Below are 15,374 nucleotides of genomic sequence, written 5' to 3'. Positions count from 1 at the left end.
CAAATTGAGATAGTTTTATTTTTTTCCAATCCAATTTATTTCCTTTCTTGCCGTATTGTGCTGGCTAAAACTTCCAGTACTATGTTGAATAAAAGTGATGAGAGTAGACCACTTTGATTTGTTCCTGATCTTAGGGGGAAAGAATCCAGACTTTCACCATTAAGTATGATGTTTGCTGTAGATTTTTTGTAGGTACTCTATCAAATTGAGAAAGTTCCCCTCTACTCCTAACTTGCTGAGAGTTTTTGTCATTAATGGGTGTTGGATTTTGTCAGATGCCTTTTTGTATCAATTAATATTGTATTTCTTATTTAGCTTGTATATATAGTGGATTACGTTGATTGATTTTTCAAATGTTGAACCAGCTTTGTATACCTGGAGTAAATCCTACTTTGTCATGGTATATAATTCTTTTTATACACTGTTGGATTCAATTTGCTAATATTTTGTTGAGGATTTTTGTGACAATTCATGAGAGATAGTGGTCTGTAGTATATTTTCTTGTATCTTTGTCTGGTTTTGGTGTCAGGGTAATACTGGCCTTTTAAAATAAGTTGGGAGTGTTTCCTCATTTTCTATTTTTTGGAAGAGATTGTGTAAAATTGGTGTTACTTCTTCCTTAAACATTTGGTAGAATTCTCCAGTGAAATCACCTGAGCCTGATGATTCCTTTTTGGGAGATTTTTACATTATGAATTAGATTCTTCAGTAGTTATAGGGCTGTTCAAATTGTTTCTTTCATACTGAATGAGTTGTGGTAGTTTGTGGTTTTTGAGGAATTGGTCCATTTCATCTGAGATTCCATCTTTTATGTCTTGATTACTTCATTTCTGTTTGAAAAACTTCCTTGAGCCGTTCTTTAAGGGTAGGTCTTTTAGAAAAAAATTGTTTTAGTTTTCCTTCTTGTGATAGTGTCTTTGTCCTTCATTCCTGAAGGATGATTTTGCTGGATAAAGAATTTGCAGTTGACAGGTCTTTTTTTCCAGCACCTGAGAAACAGTATGTCACTTCTTTCAGGTATCCATGGTTTCAGATGAGTAATCCAAGTTGGTGTTCCTCTATAGGTAATCTGTTATCTCTCTCTGGCTGCTTTCAAAATTTTTCTTCGTATTTAGTTTTGAGAAGTTTATGATGTGTTTTGGTGTGGATTTCTTTGGATTTAACTCTATTTGGAATTCATTCAGCTTCTTGATTCTGTAGGTTTATGTCTTTCACCAAACTTGGGATGTTTTCAGCCATTATTTGTAAAATAGTTTTTTATCCTATTCTCTTTCTCCTTTCCTTCTGGGACTCCAAAAGATAGATTATTGGACCTTTTCTTATTGCCCCACAGGTGCCTGAAGCTCTATTAATTTTTTTGCAGTCTATTTTCTCTCTGATGTTAAGATTGGGTAAATTTTATTGTTTTATCTTCAAGTTCACTGATTCTCTCCTCTGTTATCCCCACTTTATTACTGAGCTTATTCACTGAGTTTTTTTTACTTCTGTTGTATTTTTCAGTTTTATTTTATGAAAATTTGTAGTTGCTTGTTGAAGCCTTTTTATCAAGGCTGCTTTAAAATCCTTGTCAGATAATTCTAACATCTTATTTATCTCAGTGTTGGTGCCAGTTGATTGGTTTTTCTCATTCAACTTGTGGTTTTTCTGGTTCTTGGTATGATAAGTATTTTTTTATTGTATTCTGGACATTCTTGCTATTATGTTAGGAGTCTCTGAATCCTATTTAAATCTTTTATTTTGGAAGATGGTCACACTATTTAGGTTTCATACACAGATCCTGGCCTACTTTTATGGGCTGTTTCCAATGATAATTTAATTTTCAAGCCTGTTTGGTGTATCTGGTCCCACTGGGGGTCCCACTGGGGCTCCCACTGGTCCCAGCTGGTGCTGCTTGAGGGTGCTGAAGTAGCTTGTCTAGGCCAGGCCATCTTACACCTCTAGATAGGGGAAGAATGTCTCTGGTCCATGATGACAGTGAAGCTTCCTGTGCCTGGCTGTTTGTTGTGTTGAGATCCCCTTTACTGGTGCTGCCCAGATACCCAATGTCTCTCGATGGGGGAGGGGAGTCTCCAGCCCATGGGGACAAAGCAGCTTCCCATGCCAGGTCACTTGTGGTGGGTTGCCCCTGTCTGTGGGGATGTAGTACACTTCCTAGACTGAGTGCTGTTGTGGGGGGATCCCTCTTGCCGGCACTGCCTCGTCCTGAGGTGCCTCTATGTGGAGAGGGGTGTCTTAGGCCCTTGGGGACAAAGAGGCTTCCCAGGCACTATTTGTGGTGGAATTCCCCTGTTTGGAGCCACTCCCCTTCTCCCCATGTTTCTCAGTGGAGGTTAGTGTTCTTGCCTGACTGGAAGGAGAATGCTTCCCCTGGATACTTATTGTTGGCAGGACTCCCTATCAATCCCCCTTGCTTGGCTCACCTGCTGTTGTCAACAGGACTCCGTTTCATTCAGAGGAGGAGTGAACCTACCTGGGGGCCCCTTTGTTGCTAGGTTGAGAATCTGGAAGTATGAGGCCTGGGTTGCCCTCCGCCTTTGGGTGGGCGATCCTAAGGCACCCTGTTGCTCTGTTATTCCTTCAGTCCTGGGGTCCCTAACCAGCTACCTTCCTCTGTACACCTTTAAGAATTCAGCTTTGGTTGACTCTTGCTTTATTTTCAGGGTTTATAGTTGTCCCTAGAGGGGAGGGGCAGGGAGAAATGAGTCTACGCCATCTTGTCCAGACTCATATTTTTTGTTGAACTTTCATTTCCTTTTTTTGTAATTGTTTTCACCTCCTTTTGCTTGAAAAGCTTTGAGGGTGATCCTGCAATCAAGCAATGACCTCTTGCTCTCCGGGTACAGATGTGTGCAGCTCTGCTGGATCTGACCAAGCTGAAAATTCCAGTAGATGGAATTTATTTTGCTAGTGTTGGGTTATGTCATTCTGAAAATGTAAAAACAGAAGTTCAAGTCCACATGCACAGGGAATAAGGGAGAGGGGGCTGTTGCTGTCCCTCTGTGGGGATGATGGCCTACGTTGGCACTACCTGTCCTCTCTGGCACCATGCTTGTGGTCAGTGCTCGTCTTGGCTGAAGGGGAGTGTGTGGCCATCTGGTCACCTGGTTTCAATCACTTGAAGCAGCGTCCAGTAGCCCTCAGTCAGGGGACTGTCTTTGGATTATCTTGAGGTTTGTGCTAATTCTTGTGCTTTGGGCACTGAAAAGGAATGGAAAACGTGTGGAAATCACTTTGAGATTAGTGAGAATTAGTAGAGAAACAGATGAGATCTCTACCTGATGGCCGTTTTTCCTGTAAAAAGGGGCACATACATTGCCTTCTGCTCAGAAAGATAAACCAGCATCAAATTTGTCTTGTCAGGCAAGATGTGTTCTTTTATTTAGTAAGACTGGTTCTGTTATATACTGAATGGCAAAGGAAATAATTCCACTCCTGCTCCTTATCTTAGATCCATTTTCTAATGCTGACAGGACAGTGGGATGAGAGATGCCTTGATTGCCTTTGGGGCATAGAATGGTTTGGATCAAGCAAAGTGATCTTGGGTGAGTTTTGCATTTTACCCAGAATTGGAATGTTGTGCTTAACTATTCTGACATGAGAAGCTGTTGGCCATCCCTAACTTTGCAGAAATCAATGGAATTGAAGGTTCCTTGAGGAAAGAATTTGAAATATATTGATTCTGGCGCTACTCATTTAATGATTAAACAATTCTTGAATTCCTGGTTAAATCCTTCTATTTTCTGTTTTATGTAAGACTAATATTTTCATTGAATAAATTAAAATGAGTTTGATACTAATGTGTGTCACATATAATCAGTTTAAATATTTTAAAAACTGACATTTGTTCTTCATGAAGAAATACTAATCATTAGCCATTTTTAAGCTATTTAAACATTTACGAAATATCTAGTACTATGTTTTCAAAATCCCACCTGCCATCTGGCTGACTCCCCGGGACTCAGATTTCTCTGTTGGGTGAGTCTTTTTCTTCCCACACTGGGACTTGTCACACTGGGGAAGTGAACTAGACCTCGTCATTACGAACCCGGGGCTGAGTCCATGGCTTCGCTTTAAATCCTGGTTCCCCTGTTTACAACTTCGGGCCTTGGAAAACTTTGTCTCGCCTCTGGTTCCTCAGTTTCCTCATATACACAGTACTGTACAGAGGTATTGTGAGTACTGAGTGGAACAATATGTGTAAAGCACTTAGAACAGTATCTTGCTTATAGCAAACACATAATAGGTGTTAGCTTTTCTTGTGGCGGGTGGTTATTGTTATTATGAAACCAGAAGCAAGTAGTTACGACTGTGGGAATTAAAATAAACACTTAAAGGTAAAACCACTTTGGCAGTGTTATTCATCACCAGGATCTTGATACTCTGGATGGGTAATAAAAATGCTACGTACTATTATTGAGCTTGACGCCACATTACCCTGTCTGAGATATGGGTGCCTTGATTTGGTTGCTGTCTTCCACCACATCTGATCCCCTCCGTCCTCCTGCCCTCCCCAGGATGGCACTTCTCCTTGGCTTCTCATTATTTTGTTCTTCATCACAGTTAAATTGGAGAAGCTGTTGAAGACACAAATCTCCATCTAATCTGTTTCTAAAAGGTGTGGCTTTAAAAATAGTGGGCATTTATGATGGTTAATTTTGTTGTCCTTTATTATTAAGAGAAGATGACATTACTACCAAATGAGTAATAAAAAGCCAATTAAATTCATTTAGGGAAATTAAAGTGCTGACAAGTTCATAATGGCTTTTCTGGTTGTTAAATGAGATTGACACGGATTAACAGTTGGTGGTCGACAGAAATTTGCTGAATTCACTGAAGTATATTTCCATTAAAATGACAACTGTGTATAAGAGCTGTCACCAGGGCATTTAGTTACGGGGCCCGTGAGTGTGAAGGAGAGGGCTAATCAAATGAGACAACTTGCACTTAATTTTAATTAGGTAAATTCCCCTTCACGTTTTAATCACATAAGCTCAGTCATGGATGGTGTAGAAGCAAACGGCCAGCCATCTTATTGTCTAACTGTGGTTTCTTTTTCAAAGTTACTTTTAAAAAACAAACTTAGTTGTAGACTTAACTTTTGTGCTTGATTATGTGTTCTGAGTTAACTTCTTTAATGAAAATAGTTTGTCAGCCATCTTTTCAGTATTTGAAATTTTGTCTGATAACTCCCCACAAATCATCTTCACAGAAATGTGCTGAAAAATCATACAGTACAATTTGCAATGCAAAATGAAATCTGATGTAAGGGATTTATATCAGTGGAGTTGTTTGGTTGCTGAAATAACAATAGTGAATTCTAGAACTTAATTTCTGTAGACCATTAAAGCCTTTTTAGTTTTGTGTGCTCTTTATTGTTTGTTTGTTGTTGCAGTGTAGGTGTAAATGGGATTCTGATCTTTGTTAGTTCGTTCGGTTCTTGCTTTGCTAGGATATTGGGGTCAGGAAGGTACCAGATAATCAAGATTTTGTTATACTTGTGGGATGTAACTAGGTGCTCTAGTGTTTATAGCCATGAAATTTTCTTCTTCGTAAATGTGCAGCATGTATAGCATAAAATTATTTTTTGGTTGATGTAACTAGAATCATAGTTTATGAATTTTTGCAGCAGCCTATGAGATTTGATTTAATAGACATTTTTAATGTTTTCCTGTCTGCAAAATACTACGCTAAGCACAAGGAAGATACAAAGATGTATTTTTTTTTTAAAAAGGCCCTGCTTTTTAAATTTTTCTGTAATGCAAGAGACAGACAGATAAACAGTAGTACAAAGCATAAAGAAATCAGTTCTAAACAGAGATAAAATGATTTCAGTGGAAAAATCTGAGAAGTCCTGAAACTTGACATTTGAGCCTGGCCTGAAGTAAGGATTTCGATGCATAGAAAATGGGTGGCAGTGTCCTTCCAGGCTGAGAGCCCAGTGGGAGCAAATGTGTGGAGGAGAGCCTATGCTGCATTCAGGGAGCAGCAGGAGAACTTTGGTGTAATACAGGAGGGAGAGCTTTATGGAGCCGGAAATGAGTCTGGAAACCCAGGTTTCTTCACTCAGTGACAGACACTTCTAAGCACCTGCTGGGTACCAGGTGTGTGCTGGCTGTTTGGGCTACTGAGGTGGTCCCGGTGGGCATGGTCCCTGCTCTCCTGGAGAGCTGAGTGTGGAGGAGATGTGAAGGGTCTGGCCGCTGAGGGAGGTGAGAGCCCTGCTGTGGAGTATACAAGGATTAGGGAGCCGTCATGTGTTTTTGAGGATGAGAGTTACATGATCTGACAAGGGTTTTATGACAAGAAGTCTGGTGCGCTGTGGAGGGGAAGGCTGGATGGAGGAAGTGGAAGTGGAGTCAGCGAGGATGGAACAAGAATCCTGAGAAGATTTAGGGGGCAGAGAGTGGAGGGGAGAGAGCGTGATCTCAGATGGTGCTGAGATTTTGAAGGTCTAGCTCAGTCATGAGCCATCTCTTTTTTATATGAGAATCTTTTCAAGAAAAAAAATGTTTATGGGCTGTGGTCTTTAATCTTCACTTCTTCAGAATAACTTCTTTAGCCTGATGTAGTAAAAGCAGGTGTGTTTATAACAATCATCTATTAAATAGAAGATCGTCTTTGAGAAAACTGGTATTGTGTTTTATCCACTAAAATGTGGTTGTCCGGGCACAACTGACCAGCAGCAGCATTGAGGCCGTTTTCTTATTGTTATCCTGAAGGTGGATGGAGGGCCTTCCCTGGAGCCTGGGTGGTGGGACCCATGGGTTGTTTGTCAGTGGGTCGGCTTGAGAACATGGAGAATATTGTGTGGTGGGGTGGAGCCCTGCCTGCCTTGCTCTCTTCCTTTGGGGCTGGGAATGGGAGCCAGGCATGATCTTCCACAGCACTTCTGTTTCCTTACTGAGCAGATGCAGAATTTTGGGTCTCTCTTTTGGTGTGAACCAAAGGTAGAGTGGAAACGTACAGAACTCAGTGTACAGGGAAATGGTTGGCAACTTCAGTACGAAAAGCATCTTACATATCTAAGATTTCTTTTGGCCCTTCAGGCTCTTGTAGGTTTTAATAAGACCAGAGATTTTCAGTTTAGTTCAGTCTCTGGCTTTTGAGAATCTGCCTTGTTCTCGTAGTGGAATTCCACCTGGAACATCTACTGTAGTTGAGTAGAATCTGGAATGTTTTCAGTTGGTCAGATACAGTTAATGGAAAAAGTATTCCAGTTGGCTGGAAAAAGTATACAGGTAATTGCAATAACTCCTGCTAGTGGGGTTGAGAATCACTGCCTTTTTATAGCTGTTTGTTTTAGGAGAATTAAGCAGTCGGGTAGGCAGACCTGGAGTCCACTGGAGCCGGGTCCTGGTTTTAACTGGCTGCTCTGTGACTTTGGACAAGGTACTTGTGCTAGAATAATTGAGCCCATTTTGTCATCCTCTGTTATCACATAATGCTTCCACAGCCAGGCCATGGCCCTGTGGTCGTGGGAGCCTACGGCCTTGACTTTGTCCACGTGACTTGTCTTGGCTCATGAAATATTAGCAAATGGGACACAGGCGGAAGCTTGAGTGTGCTTGTGTCTTGGGCTGTCGCTCAGGAGATTTGTGCTGAGAAGAACATGCTGTGGAGTCGCTGCCCCTGTAGCTGGGGCCCTGGAGTAAGAAACAGACCCAACGCACTTGGACCTGGAGCCCGGGGGATCAGTGGAGCTTCAACTGATGCGTGGATGGCTGCATGAGAAAACAAATGTGGTTATATGCCACTGAGATTTGGGGTTTTGCTGTGTAGTATTGTTGTGGCAATAGAGAATTAACTCTCAATGCTGTGTCCTCTTCTGTGAAACAGGGCCATCATCTCCTTCCTTTCATGCTGTTGTCCTGTGCTTAAAATCAAACAATCCTGTCAGTACAGTGCTCAAGCTCATAGAAAGCAGGCAATAAATAAATTGTGGCTATTTTTAAAATTTTTTTATTCTTTTTTTTATTGCAGTAACAGTGGTTTATACATTATATAAATTTCAGGTGTATATCATTAAATGTTTCGATTTCTGTGTAGATTACGACATGTTCACCACCCAAAGACTAATTACCGTCCATCACAATATACATGTGCTTAATGACCCTTTCACTCTCCTCCCCCACCCCTTCTGCTCTGGTAACCACCAATCCAGTCTCTGTTTCTATGTGGCTGTTTGTTGTTGTTTTTATCTTCTACTTATGAGTGAGATCATACAGTATTTGACTTTCTCCCTCTGACTTATTTCACTCAGCATAATACCCTCAAGGTCCATCCATGTTGTCACAAATGGCCGGATTTCATCATTTCTTATGGCTGAGTAGTATTCCATAGTGTATATATACCACATCTTCTTTATCCATTTGTCCCTTGATGGGCACCTAGGTTGCTTCCAAGTCTTGGCTATTGTGAATTATGCTGCTATGAACATAGGGGTGCATATATCTTTACGCATTCTCTGGATGGGTGGGCTCCCCTGTGCCCCTGTCCATCCTTTCCCCACTCCAGGGTAACTGCTTTCTGTCATCACAGAATTGTTTTGCCTGTGCTTGAAATTCGTGTAAATGGAATCATAGAGTATGTGTTCTCACGTGTCTGGCTTCTTTTGCTGCACATTATGTCTGCAGCATATGGTAGTTTTTTTCTTCGTTGCTGTGAGGTGTGCTATGGTATGAATAGTCCTCATTTTGTCCACTGTGTTGAGGGACAGTTGGATTGTTTCCAGTTTTTAGGCTGTTATGCATAAGACTGTTATGAACATTTTTCTGTGTAATCTTTTGGTGAACATTAAGTACTAATTCTCTTTGTATATGCTCAGGAGTGAAATTTCTGGATCATAGGATGTACATATGTTTAGTTTTTGGAGACACTGTCAAACAGGTTTTTAAAGTGGTTGTACCAGTTCTGCTTCCATCAATAGTGTTTGATAGTTTCAGTTGCTCTACATCCTAAAACCAACACTTGTTTTTAAGATATTGTCGACAAGTTCTCTTGAAGACACATGTGGAGTTGTCTAAGTGACTGCTGACAGCAGTAATTATCACATGCTGTCCCCTTAGGATTAGGTTCTTGAATTTTATGTCATTCCTGGCAAGTCTTCTCCTTAAATTTCCACAGATTATGCTCTGAGGACCTTCCCTTGTAAGGCTCCAAATGATGATGAGGCTGAGTTAATGTGCTTATAATTGAATTTGCTTTCCCTCTGGGCAGGGCCTCCAGACCAGACAAAGTTTTTGAGGCCAGATTTGGTTGTTAGGGAAACGAAGAGAGCTGCTCTGGCTTGAGATTACTTCTCACTATGTTCCTTTACAGCCCCCAAGGGAGACTTTGTAGATGCCGTGTAGGCACGTGACTCTGTGATGTTGCACAAAGGCAGGTGGAGGGCACTGGCACTCCATGGCCAGCCCCAGCCCCTCAACAAACCTGAAAGTCCAACTGGATTTGTAACTTTCTTTTCTTTTATAGTTGTCATCTGGGTCTCTCTTGGCTACATGCTTTACTTGGAGATAAAAATGATTTCTCTGACTTTTGTCCTGACGTAGTTTTTGTCTCCAGTTGTGCTTGTTATCTCTCAGAGTCTTCAGGGATGTCTGACTCACAGCTTAGAAATTGGTGGTGCGGCCTTTCCTCTTTCCTTTTTCCTCAGCCCCTGTGCCTCTTGGTGAGCTCATCTGCTGGAAGCTTAGAGTGCCCGGCGTGGCCTGTGGGAAGGAACAGGGTGTTTACTCACTCCTGGCTTCCCCTTCCACTTTCTCAGTGCGGGATCTGTCCTGTCTCGCCGCATTGGTGGAAGGGGTGTGTGAGTGTGATAAGCTGCCTTTTCCGCCTCTGGCCTGCTCCTGTGTCTCCTGAGGCTTTGGAAACTCGAAGGCCAAGAATTGACTCAGTTGTCTCTGCTTTCTTCTAAGATACTGATCCTGAGGAGAAAGTGCAGAATGCCCGGCTGCCTGAATGGGAACCCTCTGCTGGAGGGAAGTGTGGAGGCGAAGAGGGCAGCCCATCTGTTAATATTTCAAAATGTTACGTGAGTTCACCTTCTTGGTAGTTCCAGTCTGTTCCTTTGTGCTATAAGAATACGACATGACTTTATATGATGCATTTTTTCCCCTTAAGAGGAGCTGATAGGGTAGTAGAGGGAATGGGGGCTTAGTTTGAGTTGAAAGAGAGTTGAGGGGAGCAGATTCTTGTGGCTTTAGACCACAGAAACAGAGTGGGTACCCAGGAGGAGGAAGGCGTTTCAGGCCACCTGATGGACTCCCTAGCTCTCCACTGCTGACGTCGTCATGGCACCAGGCTGAATTTTTCAGCTGTTTTGGGCCAATGAAGGTGGGTTGCTGTGTGTCCTGGGAGCACAGCCTAGAATGAGCCTGGGTGCAGGAGGCAGTTGCCTTCTCCGTGGCTGCAGGGTTTGGTTTCTGGCTGAGGAGCGGTGGAGGCTCCTGTGGCCTGTGAGGCCAGCACTTGGGTCTGCTAATCCCTAGGACAGAAGGCAGGGGCTTGGGATATGTTTTGGGGAGAAGACATCGAGTTTGGATGAACCAGGGGCCTTAGCCACCTTACTCCTTTAAAAGAAGAACAACTTCTGTAGATTGCTAACCACTGACCCACACCTCCCTGTTTATCCTCCGGTCCTGGATGCCCAGGACTAAGGATATTTCCCTAATCCAACCCCTTGTGCACACAGGCCTTTGAGAATATGAAAATTAAAGTTTAATTTATTGTGAAACATGACTGACTTCATTAAAAATATGTTTGTGTTTTCCTAAAGGATTTAGTAAAGAAGGATATCTCTAGCCTTCTAATTATTGTGATATTAGTCAGAATGATAAGAATGTTTTATTGCTCTCTTTAAAACCAGTGGCTGGTATATCACAAAGAAGCTTAGAGTTTTTGGGAGGCTATAGTCTGGAAGAAACAAAAACATTTAAATTATTAAAAGTAATTTTGCCTCATTTCCCTTTCTTACTAGCGTCTGTAGTACACAACTATGAGATTCTCCCAAACATCCTGTGTGGGGTCTTCAGTTCTAGACATAGAAAGGAATTTATTATTGGACAGATTGAGGCACAGAGAGCCACAAAAAGGCCAAGTGTTTTCCTTCATCGGCAGTCTCTTTTCTCCCTAGAAATTAAATAAGCCAGTGGGTTAAGTTCTTTGGGCTACTAAAACTTGCAACTTAAGACATTGGAAGGCATCTGAGATAATTTTATTTACTTTAAAATGGGAATCCGTAAAAGTGAACATAGTTTTTAATACTGTGCTTTTCCAATTAACTCTGCACTTGCTCCAATAGTGTAGGCATATAGTAAAAAGAGAGAAAATGTGAAATCAGATTTCTATACTTGTAATTTCTTCATTCTACTTCACATCTCTAGACTTTTCAGGAATTAACCAAAGTATTCTGGTACGGCGCTGTCACCATCTTTCTCTTCTTTGTTGAGCAAGTCTATTTTTGTATTTCCATTTCGTCTTCCTCTCAAACTTCATAAAGTCTCGCACTTTATGGTTCGCTTTCCTCTCTTAAAGCCCAGGCTTCTCAATTGGGCTGAGAGTCTGGGTTGCTTTTGCCCAGCTGCTATTCCTTGTAAGAAAACATTATTTCTTTTACGTCAAATGTTAATTTTTAAAAGTTAATGTCCTCATAGCCACTGAAGTACTTTTTTTTAATGTGGGAGCAACATATAGCTGAAAACTAGGCATTTTTAACTTGAGAAATAAAAGGAGAACTGATCAAGAATATCTGTTTTTATTTTTTGTGTAAAAGGAAATTTTCATATTTTGAGTTGGTTGAGTTGGTTTTTACAATACTGTTTGTTTTTGTATATAGGCCTAAGGAAAGTTTAGATAGTCTTTAAAAAGCATCAACAAAGCAGTTTCCAAATGTTTGTCAAATTAGTTAAAATTGAGTGTTTGTTTTATATTCCAAACGATGTGTTCCTATTAGTAGCTATTTCAGGATTGATTTTTTAATATTGTATTTTTTTCAAAATAAAATTTAAATTTGAGCTCTACTTCTGGCAATGATGGACTGGTTTGTTGCAAACCGGTTCACTTGGTGAGAACTAGAAAAGCTAAATATAAACCAAAAGAAAACAAAAGGCAAAACACAACCTATGTTTGTACATGCAGGTTCACAGTAGTGCTATTAACAATAGCCAAAAGGTAAAAGCAATTCAAATGTTCATCAGTGGTTGAATGGATAAACACATTGTGATAGATACATAAAATGGAGTATTATTCAACCATAAAAAAGAATGAAGTACTGATAGGTGCTACAATGTGGATGAACCTCAGAAACATTATGCTGAGTGAAAGGAGCCAGACACAAAAAGTCACATATTGTGTGATTCCATTTATATGAAATATACAGAATAGATAAATCCATAGAAGCAGCAGATTGGGGGGAGGGGCCATGGGGAGTAACTGCTTAATGGGAATGAGGTTTTGTTCTGCAGGCATGGTGATGTCTTGGAGCTAGATAGATGTGGTGGTTGTACAACATCATGGATGTACTAAATACCACTAAATTGTTTACTGTAAATGGTTCATTTTATTTTATGTGAATTTCACCTCAATAATAATTGAAGAAACAACTATTTTTGAAGTGCACTGGAGAGCTACCAATGCAATGAGGGCTGCAGAGTCAAGATATCAGAGGAGTGAGCCTGACACTTGGTGCTGCATTTCCCCTTGACGTGCATGCCTGTTGAAACAGAGCAGAGCTTCTGGAAGACTCATGGGTGGCGGAGAATAAACATGCAATTTGGAGCCCACCAGAAATGAGGGCTTCTGATAAACACATCATGCTTTTATTTGGAACACCTAAAAGATTATAATCTAGGAATGTGGGTGAGTTGGAAATAGGCCAGACCTTGCAAAGACAGAAGCCTAGCACAATCCCTGATGCAATAAAGCGATTTTCCTACTCTTAACTGCTGCCAGAAGCGAAAGTAAAATCCCCTTTGGTGAAAAATAGTGTTCTTTGGAGTCTTGAATTATCTTTAATAATTTTCATGAACAAGTTCCAGCCTTCAATAAAAAAAAAAAATTAAGTATGGGAAAACACAAGAATTGACTGAAAAACCAAGAGATGAAACAGTCAAAAGAAACAGACCCTGTTTTTGGGTCACCTTGTTATTGGGGTTATCAAACCAAGATTTTAAAATAACTATGATTACTGTATTCAAGCAACTAAATGATGGAGAACTGGACTGGAACGAGAACTGTAAGAGAGTAGAACTGGAAACTCTAAGAAAATATAGAAATCTAGATCTAAAAAATTAACAGAAATTAAGATCTCAACAATGGGCTTCAGTATAGATTATATATAGCTAGAGAGAGAAATAGTGAATTAGAAAGTAGATAAAAATAATGTCCAGGCTGAGGGATGGAGATAGAAAGGAATTATAAAAACAAATGCCAAACAGGAAGGAACACACGAGATGTATGGGACAGAGTAAAAAGATCTGGTGTACACGTATTTAGAGTCCGAGAAAATGGGGGATGGGGTGGATAGAGAGAAAAGCACAATACTTGAACAATAATGGCTGAAAATGTATGCCATGAAAACATTAACCAAAAGAAGGCTAGTGTAACTATATTGCTATAATGTAGGTAGACTTTGAGAGAAGAGTCATTACAGAGATAAAGACAGAATGTTAGCTATTCTAAATATGTAAGTAACTAATAGATAGCTATCAGGAAAAAGAAAGAACTAAAAGGTATTGACAAATCCATAGTCATAGTTGAAGATTTTAACACCCTTCTGTCAGTAATTCATAGAAAAACTACACCAGCAGTTCTCCTGGGTTATGCTTTTGAATATTTACTGTATTATACAGTATTGTGTATGGATATGTACTGCAGAAATTAAAACTTAGGAAATATTTATGAATAGGGGCCAGCCCTATGGCATGCTGGTTAAATTTGGTGTGCTCCTTTTTGGTGGGCTGGATTTATGGGTTTGGATCCTGGGCATGGCCCTACACCACTCATCAGCCATGCTGTGGCAGTGACCCACACATAAAGTAGAGGAAGATTGGCATAGATCTTAGCTCAGGGCTAATCTTCCTCAGCAAAGAAAAGTTATGAATATGTAATATATAAATACATATTTAAAATAAAAATAATAAACCCAATATATGCTCATACAAATAACACATTTTTGTGGAAAATCACTATATTTCCAAATAAAAAATTTAATGAGCATTATTATTTTACATTTTTGGAAATTTTGTTGATGTCTGTCTTAGTAGTAGGTATAGAAGAATGCGAGACATAGAACCAAAAGACAGCGTATCTGTTTCAATTAAAGTATATGAAGAAGATCCAGCCTCACAAAGATGTATAGTTGGAAAAGGGAGGAATATTTTAATGGCTTTTTCAGTAATTGTGTATATTCTTTGATATACCAAACTTGACAAGTGGTAATTTCTTAAAGCTTTGTTGCAAAGTGGAATCTGAAACTTTATCAATGAACTTTTCATAATATTCACTAAAATTCAGTAGTCTATCTTGTATTCTAAATGATTTTTTATTCATGCATGATTTTGTAACACCTTGCGTTTGGAAAATATCCATCCGTTGAGTTATGCATATGTTTCAAATTTTGACACATTGTATGACACCATAAAATCACCATCAGTCTCATCAGAAAATATTGGACTCCTTTAACATGAGGAAATCCTGTTTATCAGAAAAAGATCATTGAGTTTGAAATGGCACCTATAGAGTGAGAGAAGATATTTATAATATATTGCAAGTGACAAAGATCTTATATCCAGAATACTTAAATAACCAAATATTTAAAAAACTGAGTGTAGAAAAACAGGGAAAAGACTTGACATGCACTTCACAAAACAGGTTATGCAAATGACCAATAAATAAAAAAAAGATGTTCAGTCCCATTAGTCATCAGGAAAATGCAACAAAACCACAATGAGATACCAATACCACCCCCGCCCCTGAATGACTAGAGTTAAAAGATAAAAATATCAATATTAACAACATTGGAGAATATCAGATCTCTCGTACTCTGGTAGGAGTGTAAATTGGTACACCAATTTGTAAAACTGTTAGTCAAAAGCCGAACGTTTGCATGCCTGTGGCCCAGCAATTCCATACCTAGGAATATAACCAACAGAAATGTGGCACATCTGTGCATCAAAAGACGTATGCCAGAAGCTCATGGCACCATTATTCCTAATAGCTCCAGACTGGAAATGACCCAGATGCTCTTCCGTAAGAGAATAATAGATCAGCAAGCTGTGGTATCTTCTTACAGTGGAATCCTCTACAGCAATCAGTAGCACTGTTGCAACACGCAGTGACGTGGATAGATCTCACAAACAGTGCTGAGTCAATAAGGC

General features: G+C 40.0%; 2 protein-coding genes across 5 annotated transcripts in view; one reads left to right on the top strand and one right to left on the bottom strand.

The window, feature by feature from the left end:
- SLC46A3 (solute carrier family 46 member 3) overlaps window positions 1-4,038 on the bottom strand; it is a 182,018-nt gene extending 177,980 nt beyond the window's left edge. The window contains exon 1 of the mRNA XM_046663867.1: window positions 3,933-4,038. Within this exon, the coding sequence (XP_046519823.1) occupies window positions 3,933-4,038 (106 nt within the window). The remainder of the gene's footprint in view (window positions 1-3,932) is intronic.
- The window catches only part of MTUS2 (microtubule associated scaffold protein 2), a 558,867-nt gene that overhangs the window by 76,687 nt on the left and 466,806 nt on the right, over window positions 1-15,374 (top strand). The gene's annotated exons all lie outside the window — the stretch shown is intronic.

The sequence above is a fragment of the Equus quagga genome, chromosome 6 (assembly GCF_021613505.1).
Source record: "Equus quagga isolate Etosha38 chromosome 6, UCLA_HA_Equagga_1.0, whole genome shotgun sequence".
Classification (NCBI taxonomy): domain Eukaryota; kingdom Metazoa; phylum Chordata; class Mammalia; order Perissodactyla; family Equidae; genus Equus; species Equus quagga.
Note: the sequence above shows the minus strand (reverse complement) of the source record. Positions and strands in the feature narration are given on the sequence as shown.